The following is a 25,195-nucleotide window of genomic DNA, read 5'->3' as shown; positions in this document are numbered from 1 at the left end:
AGCCCAAGGGGGATAGCAGAGTGTTAATTTTCTAATTTTTCCATTCCTTTTATATATGTTAGATGGAATCCTTAGCATCAAATCCAGGTCTTGCTGATGTCAAAGTTCAAGCTCTTGTTGCTGCAGGAGCTACCTCGCCAATATGTCAGCAAATGAAACTAATCATCTGAAGCTGCTGGGACAGTAAAGCATTTTAGTTTCATCTCTTATTTAGAGGTCCATTTTCTTTTATCTTGGCAAACACAGACCCCCTTCTGTAACTTTGGGACCCACTTAAAAAAATACCCAAGATGCATGCAGTGCTATTTCTAGAGTTCACATGTAAAGAGGTAGAAAATGTCCAAATCAGCTTCTTTCCCTCAGCATCACTTACATTATCCCACCCCTTTGAGGGGATCTAGGTTGCATTTCTTTTTTTTTTTTCTTTTTATCTTTTTTTTTTAGTGGCAAAGCTGGACTGAAGAGGAGTTTGGCACAACTTCTGCCATTCTTTCCTGAGCCAAGTCTACTGGGTCCCCCTGGGTAAGGGGGAAGGTAGGGGCTGCAAAACAGCCAGCAAAGACCTTGACTCCACAGAAGATTGCACACCCACCTTCTATTGATGCCAAATGGGAAGCAGGGGGACCTGGAGGGGGTCAGGAGGTGGCAGGGTGCCTGTGAGCCTTGCTGGCTGTGGACACGGGGAACACAGAAGACATGGCCAATCTGAGAGGAAGTCCTGGTCAGAAGCAGAATTACACATTCTTCTTTCCAATTAGCTGCCTTCTCTGAAGGTCTCTTTGCTTTAAGGAAGTTTAAGTAGATTCCTGCAGAAATATGTGGCTGGGAAAACACACAGTAAGAAATCCCTGGTTCTACGTCTATCCCTTCATCACATTAAAGAGCAACAATTCTTCTAATCATGAATAAATTCAGGTTTATAAGTCACACTGGCAATGTCAAGGTTAGCCTGTCAGTGTTACAAACCCTGAAAAAGCCCCCCCAAATTAAAACAAAAAATATTCTCTTTGTTTGCCATCTTTGTACTGTTTAACATGAGTATTTCAACAGTCTTTATTTTCCAAACACAGAAACGGGAGAGTGATCTGACCCACAGTATATTGACATACCATGTAGCTATAACCTTGAGATAAAAAGTAAAGGAAAAAGTCAAAACAACCCAAACCAAATACTAACACAAACAAGTCTTTCTTCAGTCCAGACCCCTTTCCTCTGTAGCAAAAGCAACATTAGCCTTAGCACACAGTTGGTATCATGGACACACTTACCTCTACGCTGGGGGACAGACCCTCAGGGCCCAAGTGCACAGCGAAGAAGGTCTGAAGTATTGATTCATTCATCCAACAAATGTGCATTAAGTATCTGCTCCGGGCCAGACACAATTCTAGGTGTTGGGAACATCTTATCCATCTAGGCCTCTTAGAATACTTGGAAGGCCTCAGCCCTTGTGGAACCTACCTAGCGGCATTAGGAAAAAAAGAGAGAGAGAATATACTCCCACGGTGTTGAGAGAAGATGGGAAATAACAGCTATAGCAGAAAGCCTGAGCTGGTTTCCTGGATCCTGTGTTTCCAAGAAAGCAACTGCTTCAAAATCTGGGTCACACTGTGGAATGGCTATTAAAGGCCGAAAGACAGAAAGAGAATCAGAGAGAAGCTTCCCTCCTCACCATACATGGAAGGGTCCTTTGGGAGCTTTTACAAATCAATCAGGAAAAGTGAAACCTAATGTCTGTACAATGATGCATAAAAGCAACAGGAATGACCGTGCCTCTATCCCATGCTGAAGGAACCCCAAAGATGGACCGCCCAATAGTAGGTAAATAACTAAGCTTCTTTGCTATGCAGAGCTCAGTACTGAGCATTTTTACATATATTGGCTCATTTACTTTTTTCAATCACCACCTGGCGAGATAAACACTAATTAGACCCAGAAAGTGAAGTAACTTGCCCTTGCCCAAGGACACGTACCTGGCAGATAATGGATCCTAGCTCTATCTTATGCCAAAATCCATGTTCTAAACCACTGCATTTCCATTCACAAAATTATTTTTCACCATCTTATTCAAAGTAAAATGTATTAATATAGAACAGGAAAATTATTTGGGTATTTTCAGAAAGTGGTCTGTGTTTTCAGGTTATTGTCTTGGGAGAAACAAACATGTCCTATTAGTCAAAAACAAATACATACCACTTCCTCAAATACAGGAGAAATTAAGAGATTTTTATAATCACTTCAGTGTGCATAAGCCCAACATCTAATTATTGAATTGAATTATGAGTCAAGAATGATTAGAGGGGCACTTGGATGGCTCAGTTGGTTAAGCATCCAACTGCAGCTCAGGTCATGATCTCATGGTCTGTGGGTTCGAGCCCCACGTCAGGCTCTGAGCTGGCAGCACAGAGCCTGGAGCCTGCTTCAGATTCTGTGTCTCCCTCTTTCTCTGCTCCTCCCCCATTCGTGTGCTGTCTCTCTCTGTCTCTCAAAAATAAATAAAAGTTAAAAAATGTCTTAAAAAGAATGATTAGAGATTGATATTTTATTCAATTAATAAGTTACTCCTCAAAGTGCATTTTACAACTGCATACACTTCCACCTTCATCCTCTACGTGATAATTGAACTAATAATAAAATAACTAAGATGAAGCTGGTTTTGAGAAAATAAGACAGAACGCCATGATGAAGCACATGCCTCTTTGGGAATGAAACCATGTCAAAAATCTTTATCAAAACTTCAAAAATAATGGTAATAGAACTGAACTTTGAACAACGGGGAGAGGTCTTGTGTTTGCTTGAAATGATTTAAATTAAATGTAATGAAAAGTGGTCAGAGTGCTTATTTTTACTTTGTTTTGTGGGAAATTGTGCTGGGAATGTGGATCTATTGTGCACAAAGGATGTTGGCTTTATGCTGGAACCACCAGGCAGGTCGAGTTGAGAAACAATTAGCTCAGTCAGCAAGCCTTTGAATCTGATTAAGCCAGGAAGTGGGCACTCCCCACAACAGGGCAGAATGAAGGGAATGGACGCCATATCCAGAACAAGGAATGATTTCTTCCTCTCCCTCTCTCTCTTTCTCTTTCTCTCAGTAAACTAGTATTAGAATGTATTGCATAAATTTATGTCAAGGATTATTTCATTACAATTTATTATCTTTGGTGAAACAAATAGAAGCTTGTTTCCAAGTAGATCAACAGTCCACATGTGTCATGGCTACTGTCTCCAAGAAACTTCTGTTTACTGAGGCCTGACATACCCTCATGTTTTAGTAACAAAACATCTTTGAGATCGAGGACCCAAGTCGCAGAGGAAGATGCAGAGCCTATACCAGGCTGCTGGCAGAATTCTCATTTCCCTGGGGACTCTCAGTGTATTCTCTGGAGTTATTGCTTTCTTCCCTGTCTTTTCTTACAAGCTTTGGTTCACAGGATGGAATGTCTGGATTGCTTGTCCCATCTGGAATGGAGCTTTGGTAGGAAAATATTTTATTATGTATATTGAGAGAGTACAGAAAGGTGGGGGGGAGAAGAAAAAAATAACATGTCTTTTTTGGGGGGTGTCTAGGTGGCTCAGTCAGTTAAGTGTCCAACTTTGGCTCAGGACATGATCTCGTGGTTCACAAGTTCAAGCCCTGTATGGGTCTCTGTGCTAACAGCTTCAGATTCTGTGCTTCCCTCTCTCTCTGCCCATCCCCCACTCATGCTATCTCTCTTTCAAAAATAAACTTTAAAATAATTAATTAATTAATTAATTTTTTAAAAGAATAATATGTCCTTTTGAAGTTTTGCAACAACACAAAAGTCAAAATTCTACAGAAAATTAAAATTTACTATAGAACATATTTCTATTAGTTGCCTCTTAAATGCAGGCTCTTTCTTAATATCATTTTATCATATCTACTATCATGTGCACTATGATGACATGCTGTTCAAGAACTTCTTAAAAAGTTATTTTAATCTTCTCATCTTGATTTTCTGAGAAATTGGAATTTATCTTTTGAAATTTGAAATTTTTAAGTTTATTTTTTTTTTTAGTAGTCTCTACCCCCTGTCCCCCTCAACATGGAGCTTGAACTCACAACCCTGAAATCAAGATGTCACATGCTCTCATGACTGAGCCAGCCAGGTGCTGCTAAAATTTTAGAAAATTTTAAGAAAATAAATAAAATAAATTTTAGAAAAAATATATATAAATCATAAAAGATAATGTAAAACAATGGAGAACAGAATAAAATAATTTCAGATGGATGCTTTCACTAGAAAAACTCCAGTGTGTTGACACAATCCAAAGATTTGCAAGCCCCAAGTCTTAGTTCTCCCACATTTTTCTTTGTATGTGACTGTTTGAGCTACAAATAATTCAGGAAGCTGGGTGATGTATTCCACGAGCTTCACAGTTCATTAGGGAGTGTGCATGTGCCAGTTAGAAGTACGCACCAAGTAGGTGCTCCATGTCTACTTTTTGAATGACTGCACAAAGGAAGGGTTAGGCTGGTGCCTGAGCCTTCTGAGTCAAAGAAATGAATACATCTGGCCTTATGAATAGGTGTCTTCCATGGTGGTATGACTTCAGAGGAGTCAGAGTCTCGTAACAAATCCTTCTCTCATTGTTTCCCGTGATGCATGACATTCACCATTGGAGAAACTAGAGAATTAGACTTTAAAGCCTTTTGATCTTAAGGAGTTTTCTATTATAATGTAGTCAGTCTTGGGAGAGGCAACACTTTACGTCTTAAAAAAAAAATCAAACTTTAACTGAGATATCACCAAAAGCAGGACCCCATAAAATATCATTTTAATCTATTTATTAAGTAAATATGTATTGATAACCTACTACATGCTTGAGTTAACAATGGGTAAAAAGGTCTCAATCTTTAAAAACTCCATCTAGTGGGATTTAAGGATGGTGAGTAGATAGGAGAAAGCCAAATGGTGAGAGTATGGGGCTGAACAAAGAATTTGATGATGTTTTTCTTTTTTCCTTTTCTTTTTTAAATTTTTTTAAATGTTTATTTATTTGTTTTGAGAGAGAGCAAATGGGGGAGGGGCAGAGAAGAGGGAGAGGGAGAATCTCAAGCAGGCTCCTCACCGTCAGCACAGAGCCTGATTGCAGGGCTCAGTCCCACAAACTGTGAGACCATGCCGTGAGCCAAAACCAAGAGCCCAATGCCTCACCAACTGAGTCACCCAGGCACCCCTTCTTTTCTTTTTTAATACATTCTTTTACATCTACCTCCCCAGTCTTGCCAGGCTGTTCTTTTCCCCATCTCCTACCTGAAAGCAGCATGCAAAACTGACAGTGACATTTATTTAAGCAGCTTCCACAATTTTGTTCATGACCCAGAGAAAGAAAAACATTTTAGATCCAGGACATAGAATGTGCATAAATGCATGTATATAATTCTCTCTAGATAGATCGATAGATATTGATACATACATAAAACATAGAACGGTTTCAAAAAACAACATTTTACCTTCTGTGTAAAATGAATTGATATTTTCTATTCTATAATTTTTTAAAATTCTGACTTCAGAACTAACCCAAAGTTTAATAGAATCATAATTATAGTCCAGTTCTGTATTCCTTTCTTATAATTCTTTTCCTATTCCTGCAGCCTATCATAGAACATTCAACAGACACTGAGATTTGATTAGGATCACAAATTATTGAATATAGGCTTGTTCTACACCAATATCTGTTTTATCAGTTACGCCCAGAGAAATGACAAAGTCTGTCTTCAGCACACAGCTAGTTGGTAGATATTTGATTTTGAGAGTGACGGCATAGGGAACCGGAATCCAAAAGCTAGGATTTGGGGAGACAGAAGTCAAGTCCTGATTCTGATATTCTTGGTATATGGTCAAGGGCAGGACCCTCTCTCAGCCAGTTCTTCATTGCCCTTACCTAAAACATGAGGAATTTTGCAGGGAAAGAGAGTCCATGTGAAACTATCCAACCCGAAAATGCTCAGTGAGAATGACCAAATTTGAACAAAGATTATGTAATAAAGAGCTTTGCAAATTTTGAAGCTCTATTCTATACAAATGCTAGTTAATACCATGCCTTTTGTCTGTCCTGTGAGCCTGGAAAATGTCTACCCTCCACTGCTGGGAGGGTACCCTTCACATGGGGAATTCATTCCCTGATTTCAGGGGGACAGAAGAGAGTGGGTGTTCTTCTGGCACCAGATGCTTAAGTAACTTTAATTCAAAGGAATCATAATTCAAAGTGGTATATTTGGGGGCCGCCTGCCCTGAATCCCATCAGTGCCCAATCTCTGTCCAAATGCTTCGTTCCTAATCTTTTGCTGCCTGCTCACTTCCCCATTCCATTCCCTGAAGAGTGGCTGAGTTCCCCAGCCTGTTAGCTTTGGGACCTTATCTCCTACCACTCTTCCCTTAGCTCATTCCATTCCCTTAGCCATCACACTGGCTCCTTGTTGTTTTCAAATATTCCAAGGGGTGATTTCGCCTCAGGGCCTTTGCACTACCTCTTCTCTGCCTGGAGCCTCCTCCCACACATCGCTTATTCCCTAATGTCCTTTAATTCTTTGAAGAAATGTCACTTTCTCATTGATGCCTTCCTTCATTACCCTCATTACCCTATTTAAAATTGTAAATCTCAGGGTGACTGGGTGGCTCAGTGAGGTAAGCATCTAACTCTTGATTTTGGCTCAGGTCATGATCTTATGGTTCCAGAGATCGAGCCCCATGTCAGGCCCTGTGCTGACAATGCAGAACCTGCTTGGGATTCTTTCTCTCCCTCTCTCTGGCCCTCCCCTACTTGCTCAGTCTCTCTCTCTCTCACTCTCTCAAAATAAATAAATAAAACTTTAAAAATAAATAAAATAAAATTGTAAATTTCCCCTACAGCTGGCATTCCCAATCTCTTATTCCCTGTTCTATTCTTTTCCCCATGGTCCTTATCACCATCTAATACACTACTTATTTATTATTTGTTTATATCCCTCTCAACAAAATGTATATTGTATACTGGTGGGTTTTTTTTTCCTAGTTTGTTTACTGCTGTACCTCCAGCACTTGAAACAGTGAGTCACATACGAGGTGTTTGATAAATGTGGTTGAAAAAGTGAATGAATACCATGCTCAGGTCATACAAAATTCCTCATCCTGTTGAACTCTCATTAGTTTGCAAGGACTAAAAAAGTCAAGCTGATATTTATACTAAAGCAGGACAAAATCATCATGAGAAGAAAAGCAATAAGAGGACTCACTCTTTCAATAATGTCTAAGTGTGGAACAATGCGATTTTTTCTATTCCTGGTGTGTTTCCTAGTGAAGCACACAGCTCTGTCTGATCAGGGCCAACTTCAAAAGATCTCTGACTCATGCCGCAACCTTCTTTCCCGGTCACTTCTCAATTTGCCTGCAGAGTGAATCTTCCTTTGGTGGAAAGACAATGTGTACATTTCAAGCCTATTGACATTTCCTTTTGCAGCTGTCTCCCTATCTCTTTGGAGACTTAGAAAAGATAAATTTTTACAGGAGATAAAGTACTCTGCATTTTTTCAGTGCTTTCATTCGAGATTTTTCTCAATTCTCCAAAATATTGGTCCTCAGAACTCTCCCAACTCTACTGTGATAGGCACATGATAAGCAGTTTTCCTGTGCTTTCTGACTAGCTTATTTAAAGGCATCAGCTGCCAGAAAATATGCAGCATTAAGGACCGGGCTCTGCTTGACTCCTGGAAAATGCGACTTGGCACTCCAGTGACTTAGTTAATGGCAAGCAGCAGTGCTGTACCCAGGAGCCTGCCTGGAGGCAGGAACTTGGGAGAAAGGTGGGTAAGACTTACCTTTACAGGCCCCAGTTTCCTGCTCTGTCAGAGAAGGGACTTGATTCTCCCATCACTCAGGTCTCTTTTAGCTTCAACAGTCCTGCGATTTCCAAACCCCGGATGGCCAATTTCCACTTAGATATCCTAAACTTCTGTAAGCCTGGCTTCTTCCCCCAAAATCATCTCATCCCCAAAAGCAGTGATTTCTTCTCCTGACTTTCTTGGCTTTCAACCTGATTTCAAACCCTAGTGTGACTTTTGATTCAACCCTTCCCTCCAAACTAGTGCTTCGCAAACTGTAGTGTGCGTATGAATCACCTAGAGATCTTGTTAAAAGGTACACTCTGATTCAGTGAATCTGTGGTGAGGCCGGGGCACCTCAGTGGCTCAGTTGCTTAAGTGCCTGACTCTTAATTTCAGCTCAGGTTATGATCTCACAGTTAGTGGGGTTGAGCCCCACGTTGGGCCCTGCACTGACACCTCAGAGCCTGGAGCCTGCTTTGGATTCTGTGTCTCCGTCTCTCTGCCCTTCCCCTGTTCACGCTCTGTGTCTCTCAAAAATAAATCAACATTTTTTAAAAAATGTAAAAAATAGAATAGAAACTATTAGAGTGTATCACCTATAGCGACATTATTATTATTTTGGTTACATGCAATATATTTATAACTTGGCCATGATGCAAAATCTATTTCTTACTGTGGACAGAGGTTTAAAAAAAGTTTGGGGGCACCAGGCTGACTCAGTCAGTGGAGCATGCAACTCTTGATCTTGGGGTTGTGGATTTGAACCCCATATTGGGTGTAGAAATTACTTAAAAAGGTGAAATCTTTAAAAAATAATATAAGGGGCTCTGGGTGGCTCAAGTCATGATCATTATGGTCCTTGGGTTTGAGCCCCATGTCAGGTTCTGTGCTGACAGCTCAGAGCCTGGAGTCTGCCCAGGATTCTGTGTTTCCCTCTCTCTACCACTCCTTGCTTAAGCTCCGTCTGTCTCTCTCTATCTCTCTTAAAAATAAACAGAATTAAAAGTAGGCTGCAGGCTCTGAGCTGTCAGCACAGAGACCAACATGGGGCTTGAACCCACGGACCATGAGATGATGACCTGAGCTGAAGTCAGATGCTTAACCAACTAAGCCACCCAGGCATTCCTAAATTAAATTTTTTTTTTAACTTTTAAGAAGTTTAAAGACCAGGTTCCTAGAGAGCCGTCTAGACCTCACTGCATTCCAACCCACCATGCACTCGAACACAGGCTTGTCTTTCTAAACCTCTGCTGTGTCAGTCAAGCTCCTTCTTCCGAAACCTTCAGTGTGGCTTCATTGTCCAAACAAAGCTCAGATATGTTAGCCCAAATTTCGAGGCCCTTCTCAACCTGGCCTCACGTGGCTTTCAAGCCTGATTTCCTACTCTTTCTGTCAAGAAGCAATGCTCCTGCCCCTCGGGGCGCCTCTCTCACTGTTCCCCAAGCCTGGCTGCCACCTCCCCACCTTGGCACGTGTTGCTCCCGCTGCCGGGACTGCCCTTCCCTCCGCCGTCTCCGCTGAAAGCACATCCATCCTTCAAACCTGCTCCAGGTCCTGTTTCCCCCATGCTGCTGTCATCCACCATCATTCCCCCTGGAAGTGGTGTCTGGTCATGGGGCAGAGCACTCACTCTTCCTGCTTCTTTTTGTGGACATTCCTACAAGCACATCGCTTTCACATCTGGACTGTAAATCCCAATGACAGTTGGAACCATTGTGTGTATTGTTATTTATCCCCTCTGTTCCATCTTTTAAAAAGTAGGAGAAGATCAGGGCACCTGGCTGGCTCATTGGTTAAGCTTCCAACTCTTGGTTTCAGCTCAGGCCATGGTCTCCCCATGTAGCGATCAAGCCCCATGTCAGGACTCTCAGTGTGAAACCTGCTTAGGATTCTCTCTTCTTCTGCCCTCTCATGCACTCTCTCTCTTTAAAATAATAAATAAATAAATAAATAAATAAATAAATAAATAAATAAATTTTAAAAGTAAGAGAAGATCTCTATTATTATAAGGATTAAACGAAAAAAGGATTAAATGAGTTACCGCATGTAAAATGTTTAGTGTAGTGCCTGGCATACAGTAAGCGCTCAGTAAATGTTAGTGGCTATGATGCCATCTGCAGAATGCCTGTCACATCCCTTGTTGGTAGTGGACTCACAGTAGATGTTTATAAGTGAATAAAGTAGCCCATATTAAAATGATTCCTCTAGGGGCGCCTGGGTGACTTAGTTGGTTAAGCATCTGATTCTTGATTTCAGCTCAGGTCATGGTCTTGTGGTCCATGAGTTCAAGCCCCATGTCACACTCTGTGATGACAGCACAGAACCTGTATGAGCTTCACTCTCTTCCCCGCCTCTCTCAAAATAAGTAAATAAAAAAAGTGACCCCTCTAAAAGTTTCTCTTAGAGTTGTGATGGCTCCCCGCTCCCTTCATTTCATCTGCTTCTGGGAATCTTTTGTCCTTTACATCTTTTAGTCCTTTAGGGGGGGGCGATTTAAAGATCCGGCAGGAGGGCTCACAATGATCACGCCACCAGCGAGTTCACAGCTACCGTTGCGAAACCCAAGAAACATCTCTGGAGCTGCCTGTGAGCAGAAAGCTGGCCTGTCAGGAAGAGCAGAGGAAGCAGAGTGCAGGCCTGGGCCTTCTCCCCAGGCTCCCACCTCCCCAGGCACCTCCTCTGGGTCTGAAACTCAACTACCCTTCAGGGCCCAGCTCTGCCTTCTCAGACACTGCCTCTCACATTTCCTTTGCCCACTTGTCTTCTCTTCCCTTCCCTCAGAACTCTTCCTTTTTCCTTCTTTCCCCTTTCCCTGTCTAAATACAAGAGTTTAAAAAAGAAGAGAAGACAAGAAAACAGGAGGCTGTGACTCAGGGGACACCCGTCCTCTGTGGCCCAGGCACTCTGGAAGGGGGGGCACCGAGAAGATGGGTGTGCTGGCCCCTGAGCCGCCCCCGTCCACAGGGTGGGTTTCCCAAGTTACTAAATGGCATTCATACACCAGCCTGCTCCATGAAAGATCTTTTCAAAGTTTTGTGTAAACAACGCAAAATCCAAGCTGGCAGCTACAACCGAAATAACAGTGCACTGCAATCCTGCTGCATTTTTCAACTTTTGGAAGGAAAGAGGCGGTTCGTGCCAAAGTAGTTAAGGCAACCTGGAATCTAAGCGTCTAATAATGTAAGCTATCTCCTTGGAGTTACACCAGGAGAGGAGTGCGCCCCTTCACTTTTCTTGTTTGCACCGAAGTTTCTCTCTCACAGAGGAGTGACGTGCAGACCGGGCGCCTTGCCTCAGAAAGTGTAGACTGGCCCACCACTCAGCGTCAGTGTTCGGTTGCTCCTAATAATTCTGTCTTGTTGGGCTATTTATGCTGGCTCAACCTCCACAGGGTCGCTTGGAAACTTTCCTCTTGAGAATCAAGCCAACCTCTTTCGACTACAGATGGTTCTGTTTTTATCCACCAGAGTTTTATGGTGTGGCAATGCCACGTCTGGAATTTCAGCCTAAGCTACACGAGAAGTGTTGTGTGAACATACGTGTGCACGCATCTCCCCCACCGCTCTCGAATTCTCGAAGCCGGACGTTCAAAATAAAATACTCCAGGAAAATGAAAAGCTGGATCTCAAAACAAAACAAATCAAAACAATCCGAGGCTGACACAGAAGCTACAAAAGCAGCATACCAGAAAACCATATTGGTAGAAGCTCTGATTCCCCCCACCCGGCCTTAAATTTGTTGATACTGTATATACAGATAAATTTATTTCTCTGTCAAAAACCTACTGCTAACTGCTTTTAGGCCTGCCCTCATTCTATATCTGGTTTCATGAACATCTCTTCCTGGTTTTCTCTCACAACCTCAAAACATTCCCTGACCAGGAACAAATGATTTATGGGTCAGGAATAAGCAGTTTCCAGGCTCAGAGACCACAAAGATCTCCTTCATCAGACCCGGAGCTGAATCAAAGATGAGCCCAGAATTTTTTTTTTTTCCATTATGTATTGCCCTGACACCATTCCTCCTTTGTTTCACTATTTTCCTTCTGTACTTTGGGTCTTTTTCCCCTCCAGGGAGACTATTAAAAAACAAAACAAAACAAAACTTTTGAAAAGCCGAACACCAGCGCACCCAGAGCGATTAATGTCCCGCCATGCATTCACTCGAAGTGTAATCTTCGTTACTTGAGAAACGGAGATCACATATTTGCATCCCACCAGCAGGCTGAGGCTGCAGAATCTCAAAAATAATAAAAAGCAAAGAGTAAAAGATAACGCTGTTGCTGGGCAGATTTTCAGGGTTCTGTGACACATTTCCTTTCCGGTTCCTCTCATTTGTAATTTTAGCAATTTGTGAGAAAGATGAATGATAGACAATTAATCAAAACAAAACATACCGCAAGGGTTATAAAGCCAAGCTTTTATTGCAGTGACACCTTACAGTAGCAGAGGTTACGATTGTGATGGCAAAGGCAACACAGAAAATCAAAAAATGAGCTTGTATGAATCATGCCTTTATGACACTGATGGCTCCTTTTCTTCATTGTCATCCCAGATGAGGAGGGGATCAGAGTCATAAATCCATTTAGCCATTTGCTGTTCTTTCTAGTTCATAATAAAGTTGTCAAACCGTGAGACAGATTGAACTCTTTCCAGAGGTACATTCTATCATGGATGTTATTTCTCCATTTTCCTTTCACAGGCCATCACGACTGGCATACTTCTGCTGGTGGCTCACAAAGAGTGGACCAAGAGATACTTGGTAAATATATAGAGTATGATGGTTGAATAGGTTTGAAGGTCAAATCTCTACCAGTTCAGGATGGAACATAGAGAATGTGATCTCCAATTATAATTGAGTTCCTTCTGGTTGATGCCTCACTATGATGGATTTCAGTAGTAAACTGGGCTTTAAATGAATAACTTTTTTATTTTTATTTTAGGGAGAACACAAGTGCGAGACTAGGAAGAGTGAGAGTGAGAGAGAGAGAGAGAGAGAGCGAGAGTGAGAGTGAGAGAGCGAGAGGGAGAGGGAATCTCAGTCAGGCTCCACACTCAGCCTAGATGGAGCCTGATACAGGGTTTGATCCCACAACCCTGAGATCATGACCTAAGCTGAAATCAAGAGTTGGACGCTCAATCGACTAAGCCACCACGGTGCCCTAAAATGAATACTTTATATCTGATTTCTTCTCCAAGCACTTTCCACAAGTTCCTGCAATTATTGTAAATATTTAAGTATTGCAATTTGGAGAGGACAGAATTGACGTTAATGCTCCCAAATTTCATTTTGAATAAATGGATCTATAGGTTCCTTTGTTTTTAATAGTGTTTAGTCTCAATTCTTCAGCTTGAGATGTCCTTCCAACATCTCTGTTACTTATCACCCTAAAACAAGGATGAAAAGTCTATGATAATTTGCATTTCAATAATAGGGAGTCAAGCAATCCCATGATATAGAAGGACTACTTTGATCTGATCATAGATCGTCGCATGGCTCAAACATTAATGTAAGTGTGAGTCACCTGGGAATCTGGTTAAAATGTAAATTCTGATTCAGTAGATCTGGGTGAAGCATGAGATTCTACATTTCCAACAAACTTCCAGGGGTGTCAGTGCTACTGGACCAGGGACATGCCCTGAACAGCAAGGTCCAAGGATAAGGCAGGGATTCTGGTGTTCATTTCCCACTGCAAGCTGGCTATCAACCCATGATAGAAGATAAATAAACACATGTTCGTTGAATGGAATTCAATTAGTTTTTGGCCCAGTTGGCTGATATGTTATTCTCCCATAGTGTAGATTCAAGAAGAGAATAAGTCGTAAAGAGAAAATTGTAACCCATTTCTCCTTCACTTCCCAGAAAAAAGAGATTAATATCCAACAGTGCTTTATTTTTTCATTTTGTTGAGAAGCTTTTGAAGAATTTAGTTACCAAAGTAACAATTTGCTTTTGTTTTATTTTCAGTGGGAAGCTAGTTTCACCTTTGTGATTCTGAGCATTATGGGATGTCCACTTCATTTTGTGATAGCCTTGGAATCTGCTCTCCTGGGTCCATATTGCTTTTACTCATTTTCTGGGATTGCAGGGACCAATTACCTTGGTTACGCGGTTGCCTTCCCTTTTCCATATGCAAAATTCCCAGCAACTTGTGTGGACCCACCACACTACGAGGAATACCACCTGACGCTTCAAGCCTTCGACCTATGCTTGAGCTTCGCCATGCTCTGCGTTTCCCTGACAGTGTTCATCAAGCTCTCTGCAGGACTTATCTGGAATAGACACGTTCCCCGTAAGTTTCCAGAAAGGGGGAACCCGTTTTTCCCATCCTGAAATGCTAAAGTGATGTTAGTACCTAATCTGTCTCTCTTGTTTATCACCGTATCTTTTATAACCAAAATTTCCCCACTCTTTCTACTTCTACTCCAGCAAAGAGGCTGATATACACCAACATCAAATTTACCTTTCTAACTTTTTCTAAGATGGCTAATAAAATATTAATCATATGATAATAGAAATATGAGCTGAATGTTTACTATGTATCAGTGTACTTTCCATTTTATACAAATGAGACTGAGGCTAAAGAATTATGTAATTTGGGGGTGCCTGAGTGGTTCAGTCAGTTAAGCTTCCAACTTCAGCTCAGGTCCTGATCTCTCTGCTTGTGGGTATGAGCCCCACATCAGGCTCTGTGCTGACAGCTCAGAGCCTAGAGCTTGCTTTAGATTCTGTGTCTCCCTCTCTCTCTGTCTCTCTCCTGCTCATGATCTGTCTTCCTATCTCAAAAATAAATAATCATTAAAAATTTTTTAAAAATAAAAAGAATTGGGGTGCCTGGGTGGCTCAGTCAGTTGAGCATCCAGCTTCATCTCAGGTCATGATCTCACGGTTTGTGGGTTCAAGCCCTGCATCAGGCTCTGTGCTGGCAGCTAGTTCAGAGCCTGGAGCCTGCTTCGGATTCTGTGTCTCCCTCTCTCTCTCTGACTCTTCCCTGCGCATACTCTCTCTGTCTCTCAAAAATGAATAAAAAACATTAAAGAAATTTTAAAAAATTAAAAATAAAATAAAGAAAGAAACAGAATTATGTAATTTGCCCAAGGTCACACAGCCACTGAGCAGGAGGGCCAGATTCAGAACCCAGAGCTATTGCTCTTAACAGAGATTTATCCTGGGTCCCCTCATCATCCACATTGTATCCTCTTTCCTCCACTAGACCATCAGGATGCATAGTTCTGGTTTCCAGGAGGGTTAGAGCAGGATCAACTGAAAGAACAGCAAAAGTGATTTCTGATTCCAGATTCTGACGTCTGATATGGGTCACTCCATTGTGGGTTGAACAGCCTCCTCTTGGAAAGAAATATTTCCCGCTGCAAACTCTTATCCTGGCTTTATGATGCAAGTTAGTTTTATATTAAGGTCAGGTGAATTTGAGTTATGTGAGCCAATTTTTTTCCTGGTTTGATCATATCAACACAAATCAGCAAAGCTGGAAGACAAGAACTTGGCACTCTCGATGCCTTTTGTGGTCAGTCTTGTCCTCTTCAACTTCTACATAAGTCTGCAAGGGAAATCCTGTACATTCTTAGGAACAGAGTTGATTTTGCAAGGAGGCCCACTGAGAGTTGAGGCTAGTGGACCAAAATTACCTCCCTGCTCTACTGCCAGTGCATCTAGATGTTTAGTATTTGATATTTCTCCCTTGTGGGGAATATCCCAACTTCCTAGAGCCCTTTGTTAAAAGGAACAAAAACCCAGGAGAAGTACACATTAAAGCATTAGCTACCAATAACTCCTTGGCATGGATAGCTAATGAGACATCTGGCCACCATCTTTGGGCATGCCACCCAAAGTTTAACACTGGATGGAGGGCAGAGAGGAAAGAATTAAAAAAAAAAAACCATATGCAGAGCTTGGTAAGCAGCTTCCTGGAAACCCAACAGTGAAGCCACCTGAAGTGCCTGGAAAGAGAAAATTAATTGAAAACAAAGGAAAGTTCTCTAAGTTTGCCCATCTTGCTCAGAACAAGTGATTTCTAAATTAGGTTTGTGATTTCTAAATTAGATATAGGACCCAACACAGCCACAACATGTTGCTCAAAGTGAATCAATAACACCAGAATTACCCAGGGTTCTTATTAAACCTGATTTCTGGCCTTCATCCTGGCCCCTCTTAAGGCAGAAACTTTGGGAAGCAAGGGATATGCATTTTTAACACATGCCCCAAGAGATTCTGCTGAAAATTCTCTTCCTAGAACAGGATTCTCTTAGTGTCACTCCTGGACAGAATCTCCATTTTCCCATCTGCATAAAATGCAGTACTAGTTTAGGTGAGAGTTCTCAATAAATTCAACAAGAAGCAATTCTTTGGTGAGCGTTTTCGGATGACCTGACACCACTTAATCCATAATGGCAGCATATCATGTTTCATTAGCAAGGATGAGTGGCTGACATAATGGGATATGAGGTGCTGTATTAATAAATATACCACCGCCTCCCCAAGCCCCCGAGTAGCACATGCAGCTTGAGCAAGCCTTTGTTACCATGTTCCCATGTAGAAATCTCAGCGACATTAAGCACAATTTCCAGCAGTGAAATAATGTGTTGTTTGTCAAAATTCTAGAAAACATGGGGTGCCTGGGTGGCTCAGTTGGTTAAGCGTCGGGCTTCAGCTCAAGTCATGACCTCACGGTTCGTGGGTTTGAGTCCCGCATCGGGCTCTGCTGAGAGCTAGCTCAGAGCCTGGAGCCTGCTTCAGATTCTGTGTCTCTCCCTCCCTCTCTCTCTCACCCTCCCCTGCTTGCACTGTCTCTCTCTGTCTCTCAAAAATAAATTAAAAACATTAAAAAAAATTTTTTTAATTCTAGAAAACATAACTTCCTAAGAAGAAGTGGCAGATCACTTGTGAGGAAATAGAATTCTAAATGGTAATTCTACATAATGAGCCTCCATATAGTTATGCTGTTAGGGTCCCTATGTGCCAAAAGAGAAATAATATTTTTTAAATTTAATTAAAACTTACAACTTTACTAAAAACCATAATACTGGAAAATATGCTGCTGATTCACTCTTCTTTCATATATATATAAATGTAAATATGTAGATGTAGATACAGGAATATCTAATGTATGTAAATATATGTAAATATCAGGAAAATAAAAAGCTGTGAAAATTGAAGAATATTGTAAAGAAAAATTGTAAAAAAAAAGAAGAAAGTGATAGTTCAAAGGAAGATTTGGGGGAAATTATACTTGATTGTGTTAGAGAACAGAATCAAATTTTTTCAGCTATGTAATAGTCAGTGTTATGATAGAAAATATTCACTTCTAAGAGTTTTTCTATAAGCTCAAAAACACATTTTCAGAAATGTATCAAACAGTCCCTTAGGAATCACCACACTCATCATTTCTCTCTTGCCTGCGCCTTTTCACTTCAGGAGAATTGAGGTCATCTTGTATCCCAGTCAGCTCAAGCTGTTATAACAAAATGCCATAGACTTGGTGGCTTAACCAACACACATTTATTTCTCACAGTACGAGACTGGAAGCCCAAGATCAAGTTTCCAGGAAGGTGGGTCTTCTATGAGGCCTCTCTTCCTGGCTTGTGGACAGTCACCTCACGGTCCTTCCTGGGCCTGCTCCTGGACAGAGAACACTGTCCTCTTCTTATGAGGACACTAATCCCATCATGGGGGTCTCATCCTCATCACCTCATTTAAACTTAACTATCTCCCAAATGATTCACGTCCATATACCATCACACTGGGGATTAGGCTTTAACATATGGATTTGGGAGGAAGATACTAACAGGAGACAGCATCTGGTTGAAGGTCACACAGTGTTGGTGTGTGAGTATGCAGTCAGTTGGTACCCAAAAAAAAAAACCACAGTGAAAAATGCTTGAAAGAGGCATAAAGGGTTTGATGACATTAATGAGTGCTACAGACTGAATGTGTCTCTGCAAAATTCACGCTGAAGCCCTAACCCCCAGCTGTGCTGGTATTAGGGGGGGGGAGCCTTTGGGAGATAATTACATTTAGTGAGATCAGGAGGGTAGAGCTCCCATGATGGGATTAGCTTCCATAATGCCCTTATAAGAAGATGAAGAGGCCAGGGTTCTCTCTCTCCACCATGTAAGGACACAGAAAGAAAGTGGCCATCTGCCAAATAGGAAGAGGGTTCTCACCAGACGGTGAACCTGCTGACGCCTTGATCTTGGTCTTCCAGCCTCTAGAACGGTGAGAAATGTTTGTTGTTTAAGCCACCCAGCCTATGGTAGTCTGTTACAGTGGCCCAAACTGAGACCGCAAGCCCTTGCAAATTTCCAGGGCCCCATGGGAGGAGCTGGAGCTGGAGCTGGAGCTGGAAAAGGAATAAGAGTCTCTCCTTCCATGGCTACATGCGACACCCTGAAGTGACTCTGTGGGCTTAGGACTCAGCGCAGCGGGGAAAGGAGCACCGCACAAGATTAAGTTGAGAAACTAAAACGCAAAATAACCATAGCTGAAATTGTCTACATTCTTGGTCCAGTAAGTAATAAAGTGATGGGAAAGGAAAGAATTGGGACGCCAGACGCGCTGCAGCTGTCCCCTGCAGCTACTCTGCCCCTCCCCCATGGAATGGAATGGCTCCCTCTGTTTTCCTTTCATTATTCATTGTTATGTTTGGGGTTTTTTTTTTAATGAAAGGGGAAGGAAAATATTTTCCCCCTTATCATGTGATATAATGGTTTTATTTTTTTTCTCAATGAATTGAGAAATATTTGCTTCCCATAAAAGGTGTAGGTAAATCCTTGAAACAGTTAAAAAAACATATAAGGAGAGAATATTTATCAGTGGAGGACCCTCTTCCTCCAAACACAAATCTGCAGAAATATATTGGCTCCAAATCTAGTAGATGCACCTTGTATCATCAACAATATAAATGTGTTTTGAAATAAATTCATCTATGACTGTCATCCTAAAGGTCTGAGACCTCATGCTGGGCTATATCAAGGTCTTTCTGATGCTTCTGGAACTAAATCGCCTTGATCCAAGTAAAACCTCAAGCAGGACTACACAGTGGTCAGAATCCACCGTACTTCTTCCTCACAAGTTCCTTTATGTGGTCTCCTCAACTTGGTCAATAGAAAAATCAGAATCTAGAAAAATACTTGTAATTCGGGGCATTAGCATTCCCTTTGTCTCATTATGTTCTTTGGAATAATGCTGGTGACAAAAGACCGGCTAGTAGGAGAGTAATTGCAGGTGCTATTTATTGGGCAATGACTACCTGTCAGGTGCTTTACCTCCTTCATTCCACACAACACTGCAAAACTCATTCTGCCCCTTCCACAGATGAGGACGTTGAGTCAGCCATGTGGAGTCAGGAGTCGCGCCCGGTCTCAAAGGGTCTGGAGGCCGGCTCCTCGCCGCTGGGCCACCCTTTTTAGAGAGGGTATCTTTAGTTTTACAGACTCTGAGTGGCTTTGCATAGGCATGCATTTTGTGGACAGTCTTTCTCATGTTTCTCACAGACAAAAATTAACTCACATATTACAAATGGCAGCTATTTTTTCCAGGATATTTTCATTTCATTTAATCAGCAAGACCATGCCAAGGGTGATAGCAGCTTACTAAGAAAGGAAATGAGAGGGAAGTGTCTATTGTGATGTACTAAAATAAGCTTGATATTTTGTCAAAGCAGAAGGAATAGGTGAGGAGGTAACCTGAAAACTGCCTGTTGTCAGTTTTTATTTTATAATCATTGTATGAACATATTTTACGTTTGGCAGTCAGTTTAATCCTTTAATATAAAATATCCCACTGGAGTTTTTTTTTCCCTTGCTCCTTACTTTTAATCCAAAACGTTATTATTATGGGGACACCTGGGTGGCTCAGTAGGTCAAGTACCTGACTTCAGCTCAAGTCATGATCTCATGGTTCATTGGTTCAAGCCCCACATCAGGCTCTGTGCTGACAGTTCAGAGCCCAGAGCCTGTCTTCAGATTCTGTGTTTCCCTCTCTCTCTGCCCCTCCTTTGATCATGCTCTCTCTTCTCTCTCTCCCCTCATCAAAAATAAATAAACTATAAAAAATTTAAAATAAAATAAAATGCTATTATCATGAATATATTTTTCAATAAACTTTAAATGCTATATTTAACACAAATAAGATATATATTTAAAACACAGAATTTATACTAGTGAATATGTCAGAATGACCATAATGGCGTTAATATGTGAGCACAAAGCCATTTAGGGAGGTAACAATGTTGGCTGGACACTTTGCATTGTATTCATTAATCAAAAGAACATGTAGTGGTTGTTACTGGGTACCTGCATTCATTCCCCAAGGAAAGACGAGAGAGAGACACAGGCAAAGTAATTAGGGTGAAACACGATAAAGGTTATGAGGGTTGAGGATGACACCATGTCACTTCCCCCTCCCAGAGTGGCCCTACAGGCCAGCAGGGACAGTGGGCAAGGCAGTGGTTCACCCCTGCACACTTCAGTGGTTGTGGACTTGACCTTCCTCCTCTCTAACACCACACGGCTTGGCCAGCCACATCCAAAGACCTTTCCAGATCGGTCTTGGTCTGTGATTTTCAAATAAAACTTTATTCCATTGGAGAAGATTAACACTCGGAAGGGAGGACTGTCAGCAACAAGGGGTGGCTCTTCACCTATCCTAGGTCATGTTGATGTGTTGCTGGGATATGCCACATGACCTTTACTCTGCTAGCTCTGAGTAAAGCTGTGCTGACAGTCCAGAGCCTGGAGCCTACCTCAGATCATGTCTCCTTTTCTTTCTGCCCCTACCCTGTTTACACTCTGTCTCTGTCTCTCTCTGTCTCTCTCTCAAGAATAAAATAAAAATTTAAAAAAATGAATATACACCAGCAATATTATCTAAGCGAGATGGAAGTGAGAGTTGTCATGGATTCATAGATCGTTTTAACCACTTTAGAAAAACAACTTTCTTTGCTCGATATTCAATCTGCCATATCAAAAAACCAGAATTATCTTGTTGGTTGTCTTTTCTTATTATTCAAATATAATTAATATATAGTGTTAAATTAATCTTGGGTGCATGATACAATATTTCAGCAATTCTGTACGTTTTCTCAGTGCTCATCAGGATAAGTGCACTTTTTACACTCTTGATCCCCTGTGTCTCTTTCCCCCAGTCCCCTACCCACCTTCCCCCTGGCAGCCACAGGTTCGTTCTCTGTTTAAGAGTCTGTTTTTCCATTTGTCTCTTTTTTTAATTTGTTTATTTTGTTTCTTAAATTCAACATATGAGTGAAATTGTATGGTACTTGTCTCTCTCTGATTGACCTATTCTCTTGGCATTATACTCTCTAGATCAATCTGTGTTGTTGCAGAGCTTACTGTTATTTTACCAAATAAGTAAGGGGCTAAAACTCCAGTTGATTTGCAAAAAGAGTGTTCCAAATGCTTTTCTTCTCTTATTTCATATAAATAAACTAGTGTCGTGGATTATAAAGAAAGCTGCTAGTTAAAGCAATGGAATTACTAAGCACTAGTGGTAATTAGCACCTACCTGACAAGAGGAGTACCTTGTGTTATGGCTTTCCTCCAGTCATGTGTTGAGGAATCTGATTCCAAAGCCCTAAATATAACATTAATATTTATACTTGCCCCCAACATTTAATGAACATATATTATGTGCCATATACCATGCTCAAAGCCGAAGGGTAGAGACAGAAGAATGAGCAAGACATATTATGGTCCTCCATTGACTTATAGGGCCTGAGGGGAAATGTCACCTGGGCCAGAAGGACCAAGAACCCACATGAAGAATCATGAGATTTGAATTAGGTAGTGCTAGTGGACATGAAGAAGAGGTGAAACATTTGAAAGATAGTTAGAAGGTAGAATCAACAGAACTTAGTATCAATTAGCATGTGAAATAAGGGAAGAGCCCAGGAAGATGCAAAGAGGTTTCTTTTTTTTTTTTTAATGTTTAATTTTATTTTTGAGAGAGAGAGAGAGAGAATGAGCAGGGAAGGAGGAGAAAGAGGGAGAAACAGAAACTGAAGCAGGCTCCAGGCTCTGAGCTGTCAGATAGGGCCTGATGTGGGTCTCACACTCACAGACCATGAGATCATGGCCTGAACCAAAGTCAGATGCTTAACTGACTGAGCAGCCCAGGCGGCCCATGGATTTCTTGACCATGAGAGACAAGACAGAGTGCTTCGATTTAATGTGTGAGTCCTGCTTTTATCATTTATGGCTTCATAGCTCATCAATAATAAAAAACCATTTTAAGAACCTACCAGAAGCATCAAAAGGACTTCTGCTTGGGGTTCTAGCCAATGAGGTGCTGAAGCTTGCCACTCCATGGCTTTAGTTAGTCACATATCAGATACAGATGATGCCTTGCTTTGAATTCCTAAGAAGCCTAGTGCTGACAAGCATGGGCTATTAGACCAATTTCAATCCAGGCCATACTTAACAATTTATCTCTTCTTTGTTTTATTTTTTTAACATTTATTTATTTTTGAGAGACCAATCATGAACAGGGGAGGGGCAGAGAGACAGGGAGACACAGAATTAGAAGCAGGCTCTAGGCTCTGAGCTGTCAGCACAGAGCCTGACGCGGGGCTCAAAACCACGAACTGTGAGATCATGACCTGAGCCAAAGCCAGACACCCAACCGACTGAGCCACCCAGGTGCCTCTATCTCTTCTTTTCTTCTACTGACATTCTCATGGCAAAGATTGCCAACGAGAAACCTGTACACAGTCAGGCCCAATGGAGTCTTTTCAATCTGCATTTTCCTTGACCTCTCCACAACCTCTGAGACTATTGACCACTTACTCCATGAAATCCTCTCCCCTTTGACTTTCATGCACCATTTGCTTTGGTTTTCTACCTTTCTCCATGGCTTCTCCTTTTCAGTCTATCTGATGGCTCCATTGCTTTGCTAATCCTTAAAGGCTGGTGGTCTCAGTTATCACCTTCGGGCTGATACTTTACACATCCATAGCTAGAGCCCAGTCCCTTCTCCTCCTCTAATGAGCCCTGCATCTGACTATTTTCTGGACACTGTCCTGGGTATCTCATAGACACATCAAACTCAAGGTGTTTATAATAGTGATGATCATCTCCTTGTCTCCAACACCTGCTCTTCTTCCCATATCTCCAGCTCAGGTGCCAGCACTGATGACACTCAGGACAAGCCTGAGACTTGGAGTCATCCTTGACTCCTCCCACCTGAGCCGATCACCATGTCCTGGCAGCTATACCTCTTAAATATTTATTCACTGTGCCCCCCTTTCTCTGTACTGACCAAATGAACCAGAAGATGGTTCAGCCTTCCATCTTCTCTCATTCAGACATTTATGCTTCCAATCTTGCTTTCTTAAGAAATATTATCCACACAGGCTCTAGAATGAACTCTCTAAAGTTCCAGTGAGCTCTTGTTACTTCCCTGCTTTACATCCTTCTGTGGTTCCCCTTCACACTCAAGATATGGCCAACCTCCTCTACTGTGTGACATTCATGTGTGCGTAGCTTCTCTCCAACAGTATGAGATCCTTGAGGACGAGGACTGACTAAAGTGAGCAGAAATGGTGGGGCTGGGAGTAAGAGAATCAAAAGATAGCAGAGTAGCAGGGTGCAATACTAGATTTCACTTTTATAACTTCCTAGCCAGAGCTAAAATCGTACCTGATGGTAAGAAATGTCAGGAATATTTCAAATTTAAAAGCAGTTCACACAATATGCAGGGATTTACTGTGGCCATGGAATCCAAAACAAATCTCCAGGAAGGAATACAGGGGAAAAGTAGATATGAATTTCCATACCACAAGGAGCAGTGCCTTATTGAAGAATTACTTTCAGCATTATTTACAATATGTGCAGATCCTGAGAAGCCATGGTACTTTTGAAGTCAGACAGTTTGAGGTATAATTGTTTCCTCTGTCACCTACCATCTGAGTAGCCTTGAGCAAATCAATATTGAACCTCTTTGAGCCTAAGAAATAACACCTACCTCACATGTTGCAAAGTGAAATGGTATAATTACTACAAAGAGCCTTACATGGACTTGGCCCTTGATACTTGCTCAAGAAATGTTTGCTTTCTTCCTCTTACTTCTAATCAAATTTAAATTCTTGGCTCTCATTCAAAGATTTTAGAAAGAACCCTTTAACCTTCTGCTAATTTTCAAAATACCCCAAGCCAATCCAAGCCAGACAAAACAAATAATAAATGACCAAAAAAGATATTCAATGGAGAGATTCCTCACTTCTTTAGATAGTCCACAAAAGTAATGATTCTTCTGAACTGTTTTATGCCTATGCCAGGTATTTCATTACACATATATTTCTTTTTTATATCTTTCTGCCATCCCCCTTCACCAATATCACCAGTATTGTTCTCTCTGGCGATTCCTCTTAAATCCTTAAGTGGTACCATGGTACTGTTACTTGAGTCATCCTTCATTGGGTTCCTGTGACATAAAAAAGGCTAAATTAAATGTCAGAAGTGACACTCTATTTTCTTTGATAAATTGTAGAAATAAACACTACTTTATTTTTTTTCTTCCTAGGGTCAAAAGAATGGACAATAAATTTGAAGCAATGTTCCTCTTAAATTTGTTATATTTGTGGCCATTATTTTGAAATACTTACAAAGAAATTTTCATCTTCAAACTTTTTCTTCTATGTTCTTATAAAATAAAAGTTGAAATAATTGTGCATTTTAGCCCTTTTAGGTTCAAAAAACCTTGTTTTTTCTGATTTACATGTTATGATTTTTAAAATGGAAATTTTATCATCATTGTCATAGAAATTTTAAAATCTGAAATATAAATTTGCAGTGAATGATGTTTTCTTTAAATTCCTCTTGTCCCTGTTTGGTGTTTCATTACACTATAATTCTATGTTACCTAAACTAAGAAACCATTTTGCTCAGCATTTCTTCATTGCCATTACCAAAGCAACTGTAGATTTTCAAACACAATTAAAACATGGAATAGTAGCCATAATGAGAAGGGTCTCCAGCAAGGGGAGAATGAGCCTCCCTCCTCACTTCTCTGTAGGTTGTCTATGGCACTCATGACAGTTTCATAGTCAGAAGGGACCATAGCAGGGGCACCTGGGTGGCTCAGTCTGTTAAGTGTCAACTCTTGATTTCAGGTCAGGTCATAATCTCACAGTTCATGAGTTCAAGCCCTGCATTGGGCTTGGTGCTGACAGTGTGGAGCCTGTTTGGGATTTCTTCTCTCTCCCTCACTCTCTGGCCCTCCCCCACTTGTTCTCTCTCTCTCTCTCTCTCTTTCTATCTCAAAATAAATTAATTAAAAAAAAAACAAAACAAGGGACCATAGCCTCTAGGCCAACTTCTCATCAAATGTCCCAAGATCCAA

At 41.2% G+C, this 25,195-nt stretch overlaps 1 protein-coding gene across 1 annotated transcript; it reads left to right on the top strand.

The window, feature by feature from the left end:
- The first annotated feature begins 3,292 nt into the window (after positions 1–3,292).
- On the top strand, positions 3,293–24,461 carry TMEM212 (transmembrane protein 212). The gene is made up of 4 exons (XM_029940773.1): positions 3,293–3,472; positions 12,524–12,583; positions 13,790–14,114; positions 24,377–24,461. Exons 1-4 carry the CDS (start codon positions 3,314–3,316, stop codon positions 24,418–24,420), a joined length of 588 nt encoding a protein of 195 aa, XP_029796633.1. The 5' UTR covers positions 3,293–3,313; the 3' UTR covers positions 24,421–24,461.
- The last annotated feature ends 734 nt before the right edge of the window (positions 24,462–25,195 follow it).

Source organism: Suricata suricatta, chromosome 5, assembly GCF_006229205.1.
Source record: "Suricata suricatta isolate VVHF042 chromosome 5, meerkat_22Aug2017_6uvM2_HiC, whole genome shotgun sequence".
Classification (NCBI taxonomy): Eukaryota; Metazoa; Chordata; class Mammalia; order Carnivora; family Herpestidae; genus Suricata; species Suricata suricatta.
Note: the sequence above shows the minus strand (reverse complement) of the source record. Positions and strands in the feature narration are given on the sequence as shown.